Raw genomic sequence first — 18,286 nt, forward strand, 5'->3', positions numbered from 1 at the left:
TACTTAGATCGTGCTCCTTGGCAGGTCTTTCAATAAGCAAAGGGCTGTTCAGCATCTGCTGTGCTCTGAGGTAAACACAATATTCTGATGATTAATAAAATCCATCGTGTTTCCAAATTCCACCTTAATGGCACCTTTAGGAAAGAAAGTCTCAGTGGCCAAAAAGGACTGAAGTTTCTCCATCATTGTCGTCATGAGCTACGAAATATCAGTAGTGATCAGTATCTTGTTTTATTGTCAGCATCAGATGCCAAACTCTATATATCTTCAAAGCTCAATCAAGCTGGGCACTGAAGATATAATAGTAAGTAGGAAGATAAAAATGGGTAGAGTGCAGGCAACATCAGACAACTACTTGTGAAAGTTCATCAAGTAACTCTACATCTGCATGTGGTTCTTTTCTTCATCAACTCACCCCATTTTGACCTTTCCATTTTGAATAAACCTTTCCGCCAGAACAGAACTGTAAAGTTGTTGAGTAGGTAATTAACAACCATGGAGCTTGTGTCGGCTTTGTTTCTTTTTAATTTTTGATAGGAGTAATATTATATACAAGAGGGTAACCTGACACGTCACATCTCATTCTCGAGAGAAAATTGAAATAATTGGATAAAGTGTTATTTGAATATTATTTGGAATAATTACTGTAGCACTTTTTGTGATGTGATGTATGTAAGATAAAAAGGTGGTTGGAAATATAAAAAGATAAGTTGAAAAATGTGTTTATGATGTAAGCGAAATATTATTTCAAATAAAATGGTATCCAAACGAACCGACTAGATCAAGAAAAGAAACTGGGCACCCGCTCACTGGGCTTTAATTTTCTTTTTTCTTTTTGGTTTAGTACTCCCCACAAGAGTGAAATTACACAGGAGCCCTCAAGGCTTTCTTTGTTTTTTTTTCCCCCTAGAAAATTCCTCCTACAAAGCAATGCCCCCGCTGGCTAGTTAGTTTTCTCTTCTTCCCTCCGCTGCCTCCGCCGACTGGACCCATCCCAACAGCCCAAGCGGAGAGAGAAGAAAAAAGAAACTCTCCAGTCCTGTCCTGAGTCCGGAAAATTAAAAAGAAGAAATACTAGTAGCCAGTAGCCGTAGCCGCAGTAGTTAGGTGTAGCAAAATGGATCAGGCGGATCAGGTGGCGAAGGCATTCGTGGACCACTACTATTCAACCTTCGACACCAATCGGAGCGGGTTGGGTAACCTGTATCAAGACCAGTCCATGTTGACATTCGAAGGCGAGAAGTTTCAGGGCTCCTCCAACATCCTTGCCAAATTGACTGGTTTGCCCTTCCAGCAGTGCCAGCACGGCATCACCACCGTCGATTGCCAGCCCTCTGGTCCTGCCGGTGGCATGCTTGTCTTTGTCTCCGGTCTTCTCGTGGTCGACGGCGGGGAGCACCCCCTCAAGTTCAGCCAGGTATCCCCCGCCTTTCTTTTTAAACCCCCCCCCCTCTTCTCCAACCTCCAATAAATAAATTTCCTGTTATTCCTTTTTGATTGGAATTAAACACTGAGATATCATAACGTTCGGTGTTGATGATTATTTTTAGCATGTTAATTTAACTGAGGATTAAATATCTGGCAACAGTAACTTTATACTGCAGTTCATTTCATACACGATATCACGTGTCTTAATCGTTTTAGCATGTAGTATAATGAGAAATGAGCACTTTTTAACTGTGGTGGGTGACTTTCCTTTTGCACCCTGTAAACCTTCCGTCAATGTTCACTTGGAAACCAATTTTTAGTTTGGGAAATCTTGCATCTCTTTTAATTTGTCCAGGTGCAGTCGTTGAGGATTTTCACAATACTAAAGGAATGATACCAACGTTCTCTTTAATAACTTGGCCTGATGGCCCACTTGCGATCCATTTGGACCAAAGTGAGAGGTGTCAAAAAAAGAGTTCAGGATGCTAAGCATTTGAAATTTGAGTTTGGAGTCCATGAGGGTGTTGAAGTGGAATTTGCCCTTTTTAACTGTTGAGCCGTCGATATCTGTTTTATTTTGGGCTCTAATTGAAAGATTGTGAGAAGATGGAATTGTTGTCATTCTAGTCTGGCGATTGACCACGTTCAAATAGTTATTCTGCTAATGAAGGTTGATGTTGGCAACTTCATTAATTGTTTGCTCCATATTTTGGTGTCAATGAACTACTTTCCATTCATAGCTGCAGATGCAACATGCTTGACTAGCATTTCTGCATTGCGCTGAACTCTTTAACTGCAATATTGGTATCCATATTGATACAGACTACCTATTTTGTATTGCTTCTCTGTTGCGTAAAGTGTAACTTCTTTAATGTGTAATACATTCTACACAAACCATCTGCTGTGAATAAGGTCCCAGATGATTTGTTCACTTCTTCTGGCTTTTGCTCGAGAAATATTCCCGTCTAATATTGGTATCTTTAATGACACAGACTGCCTATTTTGCGTTGCTTCCCTTTACGCAGAGGGCAATTTCATAAATATGTGTACTACCTTCTCCACCGACCATTTACTTTGCATATGGATCCAGATTGTTTCACCACTTTTGTCTTTTGCTTGAGAGAATAGTTCCTGTTTAAGGTTGTACATATGTAGTTTACTACAAGTCTAGAACAGCTACTTAATCACATAGTATTGCAAGGTCTTAACAATGTGCTACCCTCTGTGCGATGCCTAGTTGGTTTGGAAGATTGTTGGCTTTTGCTGGGTTTCAGCTTTATTTCTGTTGCTTAAAATCATCTATTCCTTTTGGTGATACTGTTAAACTCTAAGTGCGACATAGTTCTTCTGGTCAATACTGTTCAAACAACTTCTCCATTCTGCTTTTGTGCTTTAGCTTGATGACTCTTTAAGGAAATTGATTTAGGATAATTTGTTGTTTTCACTTGTAAGCATTTGAAGTGCTCTCAAGTTGATATCCACATAAGCATATGATTGCTGTGCTTTCTAGTTACACGGAAAGTAGTAACATCAGTTCTGTGTGTTTATTCTGAATGTGGTTGTCTTTTGTGTGCCCGTTCATTCTTCCATTGCTTCTGCATATTTGTTGGTCGCTAATACTTGCCATCTGATTTTGCGGCAGATGTTCCATTTGATGCCCACTCCTCAGGGTAGCTTTTATGTGCTGAATGACATTTTCCGGTTGAATTACGCGTGATGCGGTACATGTCCGTTTGTTAAATCACTGGGGTCGAATGCTGCCCCAAGTGCCATAAACCAAATTAGTTTCAGCTTTGAATTCTAGCTTTCCAGTGTCCAAACTTGGCATTTTCGGGATGTTCAGTAATTGTTTGTCTTCGTCTATGGTGACTGGCGGATGGTTGAGTTGTCATTAGACCTATTTTAATGCTGCGTTAATTTTGCCAAGAATTTTCAAATGAATTGGATAGTGATATTTGAACTAATTGGTTGAGAATTGTATCTCTCTCATCAAATCTGCGTCCTGATTCCAACTTGATTGAAGGAAAAACATTAAGGTGTGGTGATGTAATCTGAGATCTTTTTAGTACCGTGGTTGACTGGAACAATTGATACTCGGACAGAGTAATTTGCCTGCTTGCTTGCGTGGACATTTCGCAAGCAAAACATTTGTGTTTTGCTATTCTTCATTGTCTACATCAAATACTGGGAGTTCCACACGGGGAAGCTCTGGAATCTTTAGATCCGGCAGAGATGAGGCCGCAAGAATTGGCTTTGGCATCACAGAGGAGGCTAGTTTATCTACTTCCTGACCCGTAATTCTTCTGTTACCTTTCAGCAGCCCGGTGATCATACCCCCCAAGGATTTAAATGGGTGGCTTAATCCTTCTTTGACCTTCAGAATGAGCGAGACTTGGGAAAGCTGCCAGGCAACAGTGAGAACAATCATGGCTGACAGAAGACAATGAGTGATAAAGTTCTGCCTCTTAACTTCGTTAAGCTCCTTAATGATATCTTCTTTCCCAATTTCGGAGCTCGAGTCCCCCTTCCTTGCTTCATTTGCAGTCTCACTCTTCTCGCCAGCTTCAGCTTCAGCTTCAGGGTTGGGTACCTTACTATTGTCAGCTGATGCTTTGGGTTCCTCGAGCATGCCATCTTCTTGCAAGGCATCTAACTGTTAAAATTACAGGCGCCAAAGCTGATTAATCCTTTGACAAGTAACGCGTTGAGAATTCAGTTAATGTGTTACTAAGACTTCTGGGCATAGGAGCAAAAGATGGATTAGATTTCCAATTAAGCAAGTTAATAAGTCCAGAAAGAAAGAAATAGCAATAGCGTACGTCTGTGGACTATCAAAAATATTTCTCAATTAACAAATTGAAAAGGTAAAATCCAATAAAGCTAAGTCGAATATTTCTTACTTTAGAGGTCGCTTTACGGCTTTACCTGTGAAAGTAATTTGGAGAGAAGAAGGCGGCGGTCGTCGTCGTCGTCGGGGGAACCATCTTTGTCGCCAGAGACTGCAACAAAGCTCTCATCCAATGAGGGCCCGTCTGCATTTCTTACCTTCGCTTCTTCAATCAGTTGCTTTATGGCTGTCTGTAATAGCTTCACCTTATCCCTTGATTCCATTTCGTTCGATCACCCTCTTCTGCTGACTTCTTTTTCGTAAAAGAAGAATCGGCGTTATGAGGTGGGGATCTTCCGGAAAACTTGCTCTAATCGAATCAGTAGAAGCGAGGTCAACACTTTCGCCATCAACCGTCCAGCTTATCCGCATAGATATCCTCTTCTGGGAGAATTACCCACCTACGTCCCACAAAGCTTCTTCGACATCCCAAATATTGGAGAATATTGTGCTTCCTTCCTTTTATAGGCCTCTTTATTTATTTATTTATTTTTTCTCCTCTCAAGCTCTCCTTCCAAAGCAATATTCTAGTGAAATTTCGTCCGATACATGTTCGCTAATTATAGAAGAAATTTGAAGTTTAAATCTAAATTGAACTTAATTATTATGTATTTAGATCCACTAATATTATTGTCAGTATAAAAAAGATTAATTCAAATTTTAATCGCATAAAAAAAATAAGTAGAATACTTGTCATGTAGATGAGGTTTTCTCACAGTGGTGTATTTTACTAAAATAGCACGGCATAAAATTTGACCTATTCCAGCATCGTCCAGAGAGCAATGAACAACTTTTGAGATAACCCCGTACTCCTCGTGAAATTGTTATATATTATCAAGTCGGTGTTGTTAATCAAGAGTTCCGGTAACCATTGCACTCTGGTTAATTGGAAAATATTCTTCCTCTCTTTTCATCTTCTTGGAATTCTGCCGTGCGTACAAGAGATCAATTTTGCAGCTAGCCTCCTAAAAGTAATGACGAGAAATTGTTTGCCCACATTGTTGTCAAAAAAAAAAAAACTGTTTAACCGACATTGAAAAGAGAGAAGGACTTCACCCTAAGTAGCAGTGCCTTCTTCTAGCCAACCAAGAGCCCTGCACTAAATACATGCTAAAACAACGCGAGAACATCTTCACTTTTACAGGAGCAAACATCGTGTAATCATACACATAGTCATGTACCATAAAAAGGTAAGTTTATCGGAAATTTCTCTTAAACGTAACCACCCTACCATTGACATTTACATCAAACTGCACAGCGCATTTACAAAATGCCAATCTCAGCAATATAACCAATCAAACTAGCTAACCGTAAATAATAACCAAATTAAGCTACCTGAACTTCAATTTACATCTATCCCCACATACAGAGTCTAGAATAAAAGCCAAGTTATCCATCGCATCTACACAAATTGATAAATGTCATCATTTCCCATGCTAGATACGTCATATGAAGTCGAGGATATTTCCCTCTCGGCACCATCAAGCTCAGCCTGCAAAATTGAAGTGTTTAACAGGCGTAAATGAACATCTTTCCCTACCTGCGCTAATTGAATATAAAGGCTAAAATTCATATAGGAAGGTAGCAGATTCAACATATGCTTGGATATACAAATTTTGGAGAAAATCATGCACTATTTTCTTCACTAGGTTTGCCGTCCCTATAGATTACAATAAGATGTGATTTGTCATACCTCAAAAAACTTTCCACGTTTTGCAGTGTGCAAAGTAAATAGTGTCTACCAACCTAAGTTCCACACCAAGATTACCTTAGCTTGACGATATTTCTCCAGAATGCGGCGATACTGCTGGCGCGCTCCTGGAGACTCAACCATTGACAATACCCTTGACACAGCTTCATCAATAGTTGCATCAACCTTCTGCTTACGGAAGACCCTTAGAATGTCTTCATCCTCACTTTCATCGATAGCATCTGTCTCAAGGCGGAACCCACGCAAACCAACTCCACGTCTACGCCACCTAAGAACTACCTTCTCCAGAATACCCACGGCCCAGCATACCTTATAATTCTTTCTGACCTGATAGCCTCGCACATGAGCCTGCCACGAAAGTTCTCAGAATTAGACAAAGTATTTCCAATCTTTTTCAACATCAGCTTGAAAAATTTCTAACAGGTGTGGTGGTCTTGTGCTAGTCTCATGCAATTCATACACCAAGAAGAAAAAACCAAATAATGATTAAGAAAGTCTCCTGGTATCAAAACTTCTGATTTATTTGAGCAATGATGTCCATGTACATTCATCATTCATATGACAGAGAAGCACTTGACACTATCATATATCATGCTTCAAGCAGCCTCAAAATTTCAGATACCAGTCTTCAGAAACTTGAAGATAAATATTATACATTTGATTCTCAACAAAGTTATCAAATGTATTTCAAGATTAATAGGAAATTTAAGGGCATGTTAAAGGACAGTCATGATCTTCCTCATTGAATATTTTATTATGTTACTCAGGTGTAGGTAACAAAATATTAGATATCCCAAAAAACTTTGCCCATAAGAGAAAGCATGGCACCTGTATTTTCACTACTTTCTGACGAAATGCAAGAAAATCCTTGCGACCTTTCCAACCACGATATTTCTTCTGTATCGATAAAGCAGCTGAGTTGTAATCCCTCGAATTGCGGAAGGCAAACTTTGAAGCAGCCGAAAGCTCTGGTATGTCAGATAAAAGGATTCCATACTCGTCTCTAGATGTGCTTGAAGCAGCAGAAATAGCAAATTCTTTCTGCTCCCTCCTCCTGAAAGAATGTGCACGGAATGCAGACTGTATACGTGCAGCAGCCTGTGCAGCATTCCGCGCAGCAGCTAAGCTATCCTTCAGAGAAAGCTGGTCCTCGTTTGTAGTGGGACTTGTCTTGGGAATGTTAATCAAAGTTCTTTCTGCTTCTACATCAGCAGATCCTTTTGATAGCTCACTCTCTTCCAGGGTAAGGGAAAAGAGATGACTAGTTAGTGCCACTTCTGAAAGATAACCAGCAAGACCCTTGTGGCCCCAAGTGGCAGCAACAGATGCAGCAGTTTTCCCAGTTGGGTCCTTAGAATTGGGATCAGTAACCGCTCCAGCAGATGCACCAGCTGCTATCAGTGCAGCAACCATTTTTTCCCTGTAACAAGGATTTTAGTAAACAGAGTTCCCATGTAGAAATATGCATGAGGTATATCAAAAACAAATAAATGCACTGCAGTAAATCTTCAAGGTAATGTGCAGCAAACATGATTGCAAGAAGGGCTGCTACAACCACAAACAAATCAAGAGTAAACTTTCAGACGAAATGGAATGAAGTACTGGGGAAAAAAACCTGTGCAGCCTATCAACTTTGCACTCCATGAGAAACACTGCTGCTGATTTTAAAAAAAAAAGGAGAAGAAGAAGTTTTCTTAAAGCTATTGCAGTGAACTCATGTATGATAATTTGAGTGAGAAACTAACTCATAAACCATCCAGTAAAGAAACATGAGTTAATCCAGAGCTTTTCTAGGTGTCATATTCTCCCCATTTATGTTAACTTTGTTCCAATAGATATATGTCTTGTCAACACATTCAGTGACTTAAACCTGCCAACCCCCCCCCCCCACAAAAAACCCGGAAATCATGCACCAAAACCGAAGTAACTAAATCTTCAACTTCTATCTTTCCCTCACAATGAACCCAACAGATCCTGTGGTTGGCGATGAACCCAACAGATCCTGTGGTCGCAATGAACCCAACAGATCCTGTGGCCAACAGAGAACAGGGTGAAGGCCAAAAGTCAAATAATTTGGTGTATTGCCAATAACACACTATGGAATCTTTAAATGATAAAGCTGTGGCCTTTCAAATAAACACTTCCTCCACATTTATGATACAGCACCCCATACATTAACAGAATGTAATTTGTTTTTAAACTTCAGCCATCTGAATAACAACCAGTTTCATTCCACAGAACATTTTGTGGCGTATTTCTCCTCAGCTACAACCAATGGTAATTGCTCCATCAAGGTTGAAAAGTATTGCCAGCACTATCGGAAGCAAACAACGAAAAGATTTATGGAATCACATAAAAGACACCACAGGTGAATGTGAGCAATTTGGATTATGCAATGTAATCAAGCAGAAAAGGCATCACAAGTGAATGTGTCCTTCTGTCTTGCCAGTTTGAGCAATTTGGATTATGTAATCAGGCAGAATTCATGCATTTCTACCAATCACCTACTCAAACTCCATATAAGTCATGCTAATTTACACAATAAAAAGTTCTGAATGTCAGTAACGAATAGGTAAAGGGAAGGGGTTACCCACCTTCCAAAACGCGCAGCCCAATGAAGGGCAGTCCAACCATTTATGTCACGAAAGTTAACATTGACTCCAGACTTGAGAATTGGGTGCAGGGCCCACTCAAATCCTAAACCAGAAATTATGTGTATTACCCCTTGTTCTTTCTTTGATAAGGAACAGCATGGCATGTTATCATCTTGTGATTTTGAAGAAAGCCAATTTTGCAACTTGTCTTTCACAAGTTCTTCTAGGAGCCAGTCTGTTGTGATAGATAGTGTAGAAGTGCCGGCCAAAAGAGCTTCTATGACTTGACCCCATGAGTCCTCATCTGCTCTGGATTTGCCCAATAAATCAACTCCTGATTCAGAAGTATCTCCTTTTTGCATTGAAGGATTGGATAGAAGCAACTGTACAAATCTGACAAGTAACAACATTTCTTCAGGACTTCTACTAGCTTCTCTCTGTGGCTGACTGCAATGACTACAAACGGTTGGTTTAACACGATATTCGAATTCCCTGACTTCGCTGCAGGACTCTCTATTACCGGAAGTGACACAAATTGTGACTTTTCCAGGCGAGTGAGGAGGAGCATGGCAACAAATGACCCCTTCCTGAATGATCTGAACTGGAACTTCAATGTCACCAAACATGCAAGTCCATGCAGCATCCAATGGATCACAGAGAAACGATCCAATTATGAAAACCTGCAATACGATTCTTGATATTTGAATTTACAATGCCAAGCGGAGAAATAGAAGCAGAACATAATCAACCAGGCCGACCAGAACGCAGGGTACTCATCATAAGCATAAGATGAGAAATAAACATTTACATCAAATTCAACATGTATAATTGCATACTCAAAAGATCTTGTCGATCTCCCAGGTTGTATTCTGAGATTGATCCAACCGTAGAAGTTTTATGATAGGCCCAGTTAAAAGCATCATGTAGAAAATCTATTCTGAACACCTCTCTCTAATTGTAACAAAATTGACCCAGATTAGAACTCACCTCAACCAAATCTCTCACACTCTTGATTGGCTGAGAAAGTTCTGTTTCTTCCCTCACCTTTGTCAGGCCAGCTTATTACCTAATCCCTGTTGTTCGAAGCTTTCCTTCTTCAAGAGCTCTCTCACACAGTTTGTACATAAGTTTCATTTCAAAATTTGAACTATTGTTCTTCAACTTTTCAATTTTCAATATTTTCCATCCCTTTTGCACCTCTTGACATAAGAAACACCCTTTTGCCCTAGTTGAATGTCAGTATTGCCTTTCACACATTAAATAATCTATTTCAGGCATCATTTCTTGTGTATATATGTTTATTTTGGGGGTTACAATGATGACAAAATTCATGAAAAATCTACCATGTAATAAAACTATTATTTGAGGGGAAAAAAGGTCAATGAGAAAAATAATTACTAAGGAAAATCTAACAGTTTGACCAGAACAGTCAAATAGGGACTTGGTCATTGATGGAATAGTTAAAAAAACAGCTATTGACAGAGTAAAAACAATAAGAACTTGTGCAGCAAAGCTCTCTACAAATATTGGCCGAAGTAGGTAAAAACCTTTTGGATGACAAAAAGTCATACTAAGCCATCATAGAGGAAGACAGTCATCATGCAGACTAGGTACAAAATATTAGCAACAAGCAAGATAACAGCACTTATAATTGCAGATTTGCTTGTTAAGAAAACTTTTGTTTCTGCAGAAATTATCCATGTTATACAACAAATGGAAGTAGATCTCGTGCTCATACCTAACCACTTGTTTTACCTTTAGGATCCCTTTATGTACCATTTCAGTTAACATTATTCTAATCATGCCATGCAAGACACCATAGTGATGATTACAGCTTACCAATCAATTTAGAACATGAAGCAAAGTACTTCCAACAAGAACTCTACCATATATGACCAGAAGCAGGACCATTAAATTAAGCAACCAATCACCAAAAGATTCTACAAAAATAACGGCTCACTAGGGAGACAAATGCAATGATATGAAACCAATGAATCCCATGCCTCCTTCTATTCAACGCTTAGTTAGTTCCAAGTAACCTAATGGCGGACCTCTTACACGCACATTGGAATCATTGTTCAGTAATATTCATAGGAAGAATTGAAGAATGTCCATGTTTAAAAGTAAATGCAAAATTGAGTTCCCTGACGAGTACCTTTGTTGTTTCCGAGGCATAAACCCATTCTGGAGATATCTCTTGAATAGTAAATTTCTGCTTTTGGGCTATAGTTAAACCCAAATCCTCTTCAAGGGAGATTCCAATCTGATTGTGGTCAAATAGTGTTGTATAATTGTCCGGGTTGGTCATGTAGGTCTTTACTGCAGCTGAATAAGCAGGATATGCCAGATTTTGGACTTCCTTGGCAACTGGTAAAGAAACTGGCAGGACAATAAGGTAATTGGAATTTCAGCATCCTAAATTTACAAAATAGAAGGTTCCAAATATAAGCTACTATTAAAGTTGAGACTACCATCTTGAGCATTTGTTCCTCCATAATCTAACCAAGTATAACCATCTTGCTCAGCCACCAGCTCTTTAGTCCATTCATCAAGAAGCACACCCTGTTGTGCATATGGTTAATTACCTTGAAAGATTGAGACTAGAACAGCTTAACAAAGATATTATATTTAAGCAAAAAATGCACAAAGCAGGACGTGGGTCTTAACATGTGGTGTGGTAGTTATATGCACCTTAAACTGACTTCAAACATAAGGTAAGCAGCGATTCACATCAGAAAATTAGCATGGCATAGAAATGATCAAATATAAGAACAAACAGATACGATTGGTACCACACAGGCAGGAGATGAATGCTCATAGTGATTATTCATTCTCACATTTCTGTCTACATGTCTCACTTGTGCCAAAACATGTTCTGAACTATTGCAGCCATCTAGCATCTCTGTCCAGTCCTCATGTCCCAACGATTGCTGTTGGTGTTCAATCTCATAACCTACAAAGGAAAGACTTATTAGCATTTGTGCTTATCCATGTCTGGCTTCTATAGCAACAGATTCCCTCATGTAAAAGAAAAAGATCAATAGAACATAAAACCATTCATAAAGGGAATTTATAAGCTATAGCAACATAGCTAGAAGCCCTGAATGTTCAAAAGAGGTGTTTTTAGCTCGACAAGCTCCATATAGAACAGGAAGCATCAGCACAATTCTGTTCACATACAACCATCAGATAAGAAGAGATCACTCTCCAACTTAAACCATCATGGACTAAAAGAATTATAAAATACATCGTTCAGCAACTTTACAGCAAGAAGATCAAATGTTTAATGGGAAAACATGAAACAAAAGTCATCTTCCCATATCAAAGCAATTTCAAAGTTATCAGACTGCAAAAGGAAAAAAGTTACAAGAGTTTCAAAAGCAAAATTCAACAATTAAAAACATCCAATTACATTCATCATAATTACTATAAATTCTACATAAGAATGAACGAAAGTGCTGTATTGTGATTGCATAGTGAAGCAACAAACCAATAACAAAAGCCTGGAAAAAGGTTCAAGAGAAGAATGCTTCAATCACCTTGTCCTGGAACAGATGGAGTTTGACCCTGTGTGGACTTTTCTGAATCGTGTGAGTTCTCATTCTGTGTGTAACAATTACCAATTTCTTCCAGCCTGTCATCATTTAAACTTAACTGTTCCTCAAGCCTTCTCAATGCTTGACTGATGTCATGGCTCGATGAACTAGTAACCTCCTCTGTTCTCTCTATATCCTGTGAGTAATTCATTCCATTACTCTTGATGACAACACTAGAGCTAAATTCAACAGATCCAGGACTAGATAAATTGTGAATTTGCTCATAAGATTCTCCGAGGAGAGGAGAAGAGCCTAGCTGCTGAGTGTTGCCTGAGATCGGGCTCTGACTGAAGGTAGAGGAGGATATTGGAGAAAATTGTGATATGGTTCCTGCATTGTTCCTTGCCTGCAGCTTAAAAAGTCACACAAGACACAAGGTTGATTAAAGTTCAGTCAGTTATCAACTCCAACAGTACTTTTCAACTACCAAGTAAACAGAGTCATGGAGAAAACACATCTACTCTTTGCACGTAAACGATCATTAATGACGACTAGGTGCAGTAACATGTTAGTCCATAAACACTTAAAAGCTGAGGCAAACTTAACAAGTGTCCACTGATAATGCCAAGCTCAAATCTGATACAATCACTAAAAGTAAGCTTCGGGAAGATTTTCTAAAAGCACAAATGTCAACAGGAAATGCCATGCCTCGTGCATCAAATTTGAAGTACCCCTAGCAACAAGGCCCTGATTGGTTAGGCAAGTCATCCAGCAATAGGGTTACCGTCGAATATGAAGCACAAGCATGGAGTGGGAGAGCATAATCACCAAAGAAATAAAAAATGAGATGCGTCCTTTTAGCAAAAGGTTGAAATAACAACATGAGATTATTACAATAATCTGATTGAAGAACTCTCACCTCACTTATATCTCTGTAGTGAACGAGAACAATGTGTTCATAGGCCCTGCCCAAACATTAAAAAGAAGACTTGCAATGACAATCAGAAAAAATGAGAAAATTGAAAAAAAAGAATCAGCTCTAATCTGACAGAAGGAGATCCACTGCATAACTTCATAATCTCAATTAATCATCTAACCTCAGCAGTATATCATTACATAGGATACCATCTAACATGCCAACATCTCTTGACTTCTAAGGAGACCAGGAAAAATTCATGATAACAAGAATTAACTTACGGGTTCAACATCCAATAGCTACGCCTCTGAAAATTAGGGTTCTGCTCCCCGTGTGCGTAATAGCAATTTAAAGCTTCCACATTTCCAACCTAGCCATTTAAAAAGATGTAAGCTGAAAGCATGGAACTTTGCTGTCTTTTATGAATAAGATATCAGCATATTGTATCCAGAACTTCATGACAAGGTGGAGACAGTATCACAGCAGGATAAGGCAAAATCTTGGAATGCTAGTGCCCTTATCAAAGAAATGTGTTATTCAGACAAATCCAGGATAACAACTGCTTATGTAAAGGACTTGCTCCCCAGGAAGACCACTTTAAACCGTTGTTGATGTTTCAAAAAGTTTTGGGTTGATAGGAGCAGCAACTTATGAAATGTAATGAAAACTCTCGAGCCATCATGCTAATTATCCACCCGAAACTAGGTTCTTTCACCAGAACAAATATGGTGCAAGCAAAAGAATATGTACTGCTAAAAGAAGAAACCTACTGCTAGATTGATATATTTAATGAGCCTTCATTTTTATTCCCAATGTAAACGAATTGGGAGAAGGGAGCAATCTTTCATCTTCAACTGCGGTAAGTTAAATGAGTTTGCTTCAGAACACAATATGTACTGCTCCAACAGCCCTAAATTGGAAGTTCCATTTAATTTTTTTTTCTTTAAAACCATCATTTTCTTGAACATTATCTATGTTATCTTATTTACTTAGTTGCCAACTAGTCTTTTTATGTAACTTAAAGAACAAGAAAGACAAACCTCACAGAAAAGGGTCAACTCAGACACTTAAAAAGTATGTAGAAATGGATCGAGATATTTATAACAGGAAAATTGTTAATATTCAACCTTAAGCCGTTCATGTGCTTCACCAACAGTTCTTCCATCTCTCTTCCTCCGCCAACTATGCCCATCCTTACGGAAAAACCTAAGAACCCTCTTGTTGAAAAGGAACAGTGATCCACCTGTTGAGGCAATGATTATGTTAGACCAAAGAAGCATCCATATAAGGTGTCAGGCCCAAGGAAGGGCAAGGTTTTAAGAATTGCACTCAAGAGGTAAAACATAAGATGATTACTTCCTGGTTTTTGAGGAGGCTCATTAGTGATCATTTGGTTCTCATGATTTTGTAGTATGAAGAGTACTTCAGCAGGCTTCAACCAGCGAGATTGAGCTTCTCTAACCAGATCATTTAAATTGTACCCTGAAGTCCAACAAAGTAGCAAACACATAAAAACAGGCCCTGACAAAAGGTGTGTCTGACATTAAGGCGTGAGCACAAGAAAAGCAAAAAAATGCATTCACAGAAGAAATCTAAACTGTAAAGCGAACTACAAAAGGTGCTGAATATGCCACCACTCATTTCTCAAATATACGACAATTTAACGTGCACAAGTAAGCAAAACACATGCAAACTTCGAACCCAACCAGAACATTGATGGCTTAATATTCATTTTATCAAAACAATCTCAGCATATCCTCCAATCTCAAATGACGAGTTAATGACGACTGTGCAATGCAGATATTTTGTCTCAGACAAGACTTGTTAGCCATGATGACCGTGTAATTCGGTCCAAGGCATAGGCAAAGCTTTACAATTTAACAATACCAACTTCAGCCAGAATATTTCCGTTATCAATTTCGTCTGTTCATTTGATTTTGTTTAAGAAAATATATTTGACGCCTGAGCTAACTACATAATTAATTCATAGCAAAATAGAATGCTCAATATTTTTTAAAAAATAAATAAATTAAGAAAAACTACTTCAAGAATAAAACCAAATAAAATCGAACAAAAAATGTTAAGGTTGAGAGGAAAATAGAAACCGGAAAAATGGAGCTGAAGATATAAAGTGTACCGACTACACAATTGCAACTTAACCTACATAGATGAAGAGGAATCCTGCTGCTGCATATACAAACAAGTAAGTAAATGATGGAGCAAAAGGCGAAAACTAGAACTACAAAATTCGGATTTTTTTTTTTTTTAAAAAAAAGGAGAAGAAGAAGAAGAAGAGTCTAACCTGATTGTGACATATTTGAAGTCACTGCGTCCAGAAGATAAAGAATTCTACCAAAAAAATGAGAAAGCCGTAGGAATTGCAGAGAAGGCAGTTCATTAGCAAATATTCAGACCTCGTCTTGAATTTCAGCCAACGACCACCGCCAAAGTCACTGGTCAACTGCTCCCAAGTGACTCGCCAAAGTAGAATCGCCGCGGAAGAGCGAAAGCACGACCCAAATTATGAAGGATCACCCAGATTGTTTTTAATTAAAAACTCCTTTAACCCTCCCTCGGGGGATCAACGCCTCAACGGGAAGGCCAAAAAAGGCAGAGAGAGATTTTATTGGATTAGCTACGAAGCTTGGGGAAGTTGAGCTACTTGGCCAGTGACCGACAACCGGGCGAGCGAGAGGTTTCATTCCACTTATTAGAGACTCCAGTCCAGTGAGTGCTGGAGTGCGAAAGGCGCAGGATTGACAGAGAATAAGAGAACAAAATGAAAATATAGGAGTACTACAACTTAATGCGAAAAAAAAAAAATCAAAAAAATTAATTAGAAAAAATATATATTTGCATACTACTAGTACGTACTATTTATTTATTTAGGAGCTTGTATTTTTTTTTTTGGTCGAATATGATAAACCTACACTTATTCTAACTTATTCTGTTTTATAGGAGAACCTAAAAAAATCCAAGGAAAAATCAAAATGAACTAAATCACCTGTCAGACTAAACAAGTGCCATATGCACCCCTCTAAAATAGGCTTAAAGTGACCTGGACCTAAAGAAGTCCAAAAAGAAATCGAGAGAGAACTGAATCACTTATCGACTAAAACAAGTGTCCTACGCACCCATCTGAAAGACACTTAAAGTGACTTACCACATTTTAGTGACGAATGGTAATAGGTAAAATTTGAACATTAACCGCCCATTCTATCAAGCCTTAAATGCTTTGGTGGTGGCCATTGAACTAATGGCTAGCTGTCGTTTGGTTTAGCCATCTAATGACTTTAGAGAGAGAGAGGAAACTGTTGTCAAAACTCAAAAAAGAGAGAAAATATATAGGACGCGGTTTGAAGTCCGCCAAAAGGGTTGTTGAAGTTAGCGTAGGAGTGGTACGGTCAAAAGCATACCCGTCGAATTCTTTTTGGTGACTTATGTTATGTGATGTTATTTTCTACGTCCACACCACGGCCACGAGATTAGATTTGAATATAAGATCTTATTTATTGAAAATAATTAGTAGTAGTATAAGTACTTATACTACTATTTTTATCTCATCAGTGATTTTTTTTTTTTTTTGTCAACACAGGGATATTCGGGTTAATCCTTACGGGGCCCGACTAATTCTCTGCAGGACTCGAACCCTGAACAAGTCAGAAAAATCGCCATATCCTAAGGAGGGAGAGCGTGTCCACTCGCGCTATCCCATGAGAACAGAAGACTAGCCACTTAAAAGTGGCAAGTTTGTGGGAAGCAGGGGTTGAACCCCTAACCTCCAGCATCACCAAAGAGGTGATGACCACCGGACCAAATAGCCAGTGGCTATCTCATCAGTGAATTGAGAACACAAAACTTTTTTTTTTTTAAGTAGCCACTGGAGGGCAGATTATTGCTTTCTGTCCAGAGAATAACAAGTTTCCCCTTTGGCGTTGGTGTAATTTACCTAAGACCCAATATATATATAATATAATAAAAAGGTATGTAATCAAGCACATGATTGTCAAGGGCAGCTACTGGTTTTGAGTTCTCCTGCGCTGTATTGTAGTCCTAGAGATAAGAATCAAAGCTCACGTGCTTCAAATTCAGTCTGTTTTTCAAACTCTTCACTTCAATCGCATAACATGGTGTGAACACGACTAAGCCCAACCAAGAATGGTCAAATACCCAAAAAATTTTTTTTTTTTTAAGAACACGGAGGCTTTTGAACTCCACTTACTCATCAATTATTTTCCGCACGAGGAAATCGATGAATGCTTCTGGCGGAGCGGTAAGGAACAGGACAGCACAGAACTAGTACAGCGCCACTACAATTCATTTCCTCCTTCCTTCCCCTTAAAAACAAGGGATAATTCCAGAAACCTCCCTGAGATTTTTGACACTTTCATTGACCTCCTTTGAGGTTTTAAAAATTACAGCAACCTCCTTTATAGAAATTTGGATACATTACTTACATAAGATACAGTGAAAGTACTACTTTGCCCTAAGACATTATGCATTATTAAAAAAAAGATTGGGACACTAAATAAATAAGATTAACTAATTAAACCAAAACAATGATTATTTCATTTCAAATTAGCAACCATAATTACAATAAAAAATGGTATCAATTGCTTTCCTAGGATGGCGCTTTTTTTGTGATTGATATCACTTGACAACAGTTAGAATAGACAATCTTATATAATCTGCACAGATAGATCTTATGAGCAAAGAGAAATAGAAGAATATTCTGATTGACTTATTTTGTTGAATCTTATGCTCAGACAAAACTATTTATGCCTTTTGCTGTTGATTTGTTGACTATGACTTGTATGTTTTTTACACCAATACTTTTACTTTTATCTCGTCCACTAAAATAAAAGATTAATTTTTTATCCAAATTTAGATGCTTATATGAACAATTTAATAGCATTATAGAGTTAGTTGTGTTTTTTTATATGTAGCTGCAAATGATAAAAAATTATGGCCATTACAATTTGCACTAGATATGTGCAGAGACCATTGTTGCTTCAAGTTATAGTTGCTACATCTTTTCAAAATTTATGTATATCTCTTGACATTTATTAATTATTTTATTATTTACTAATACAACTTGAGGACAAATTAGAAAAGGGCATATATAGAAGAAAATTATCATCTCACTCCTCAAAATACTTTTTAACAGTACTTTTTCTGAATTGGATTGATTTGTTATCAAAACTTCAAGTTCAA

General features: G+C 38.3%; 3 protein-coding genes across 6 annotated transcripts; 1 reads left to right on the forward strand and 2 right to left on the reverse strand.

The window, feature by feature from the left end:
* The first annotated feature begins 902 nt into the window (after window positions 1–902).
* LOC113719300 (nuclear transport factor 2B-like) lies at window positions 903–3,392 on the forward strand. Its single transcript, XM_027244505.2, has 2 exons — window positions 903–1,417; window positions 3,071–3,392. Exons 1-2 carry the CDS (start codon window positions 1,118–1,120, stop codon window positions 3,143–3,145), a joined length of 375 nt encoding a protein of 124 aa, XP_027100306.1. The 5' UTR covers window positions 903–1,117; the 3' UTR covers window positions 3,146–3,392.
* A 75-nt stretch (window positions 3,393–3,467) lies between these two features.
* LOC113719299 (uncharacterized) lies at window positions 3,468–4,746 on the reverse strand. The gene is made up of 2 exons (XM_027244504.2): window positions 4,354–4,746; window positions 3,468–4,081 (listed from the first exon to the last, which is right to left on the reverse strand). Exons 1-2 carry the CDS (start codon window positions 4,537–4,539, stop codon window positions 3,587–3,589), a joined length of 681 nt encoding a protein of 226 aa, XP_027100305.1. The 5' UTR covers window positions 4,540–4,746; the 3' UTR covers window positions 3,468–3,586.
* Window positions 4,747–5,423: 677 nt separating this feature from the next.
* On the reverse strand, window positions 5,424–15,729 carry LOC113718838 (calmodulin-binding transcription activator 4). Of its 4 annotated transcripts, none has more exons than XM_072071773.1 (13): window positions 15,375–15,729; window positions 14,429–14,554; window positions 14,200–14,315; window positions 13,354–13,442; window positions 13,076–13,121; window positions 12,160–12,562; window positions 11,413–11,573; window positions 11,092–11,182; window positions 10,776–10,999; window positions 8,621–9,300; window positions 6,855–7,446; window positions 6,084–6,374; window positions 5,424–5,807 (listed from the first exon to the last, which is right to left on the reverse strand). In XM_072071773.1, exons 1-13 carry the CDS (start codon window positions 15,385–15,387, stop codon window positions 5,718–5,720), a joined length of 2,922 nt encoding a protein of 973 aa, XP_071927874.1. In that variant the 5' UTR covers window positions 15,388–15,729; the 3' UTR covers window positions 5,424–5,717. The 4 variants fall into 4 exon arrangements, with proteins under 4 accessions (XP_071927874.1, XP_027099560.1, XP_027099557.1 ...); XM_027243759.2 differs by having other exon boundaries at window positions 11,479–11,573; window positions 12,160–12,568; XM_027243756.2 differs by having other exon boundaries at window positions 11,458–11,573; window positions 12,160–12,568.
* Window positions 15,730–18,286: the final 2,557 nt, after the last annotated feature.

This window comes from Coffea arabica, chromosome 11e (assembly GCF_036785885.1).
Source record: "Coffea arabica cultivar ET-39 chromosome 11e, Coffea Arabica ET-39 HiFi, whole genome shotgun sequence".
NCBI lineage: Eukaryota > Viridiplantae > Streptophyta > Magnoliopsida > Gentianales > Rubiaceae > Coffea > Coffea arabica.

Excerpts from the sequence above, each read along its gene's own strand:
- LOC113718838 (XM_072071772.1), bottom strand. Across the intron at positions 13,122-13,353 it reads AGCTATTGGATGTTGAACCC|GGCCTATGAACACATTGTTC; the intron begins GTAAGTTAATTC and ends ATGTTTGGGCAG. Across the intron at positions 7,447-8,620 it reads TGGGCTGCGCGTTTTGGAAG|GGAAAAAATGGTTGCTGCAC; the intron begins GTGGGTAACCCC and ends TCCTTGTTACAG.
- LOC113719299 (XM_027244504.2), bottom strand. The coding sequence starts at position 4,539 with ATGGAATCAAGGGATAAGGTGAAGCTATTACAGACAGCCATAAAGCAA. Across the intron at positions 4,082-4,353 it reads TCTCCAAATTACTTTCACAG|TTAGATGCCTTGCAAGAAGA; the intron begins GTAAAGCCGTAA and ends TAATTTTAACAG.
- LOC113719300 (XM_027244505.2), top strand. The coding sequence starts at position 1,118 with ATGGATCAGGCGGATCAGGTGGCGAAGGCATTCGTGGACCACTACTAT. Across the intron at positions 1,418-3,070 it reads ACCCCCTCAAGTTCAGCCAG|ATGTTCCATTTGATGCCCAC; the intron begins GTATCCCCCGCC and ends ATTTTGCGGCAG.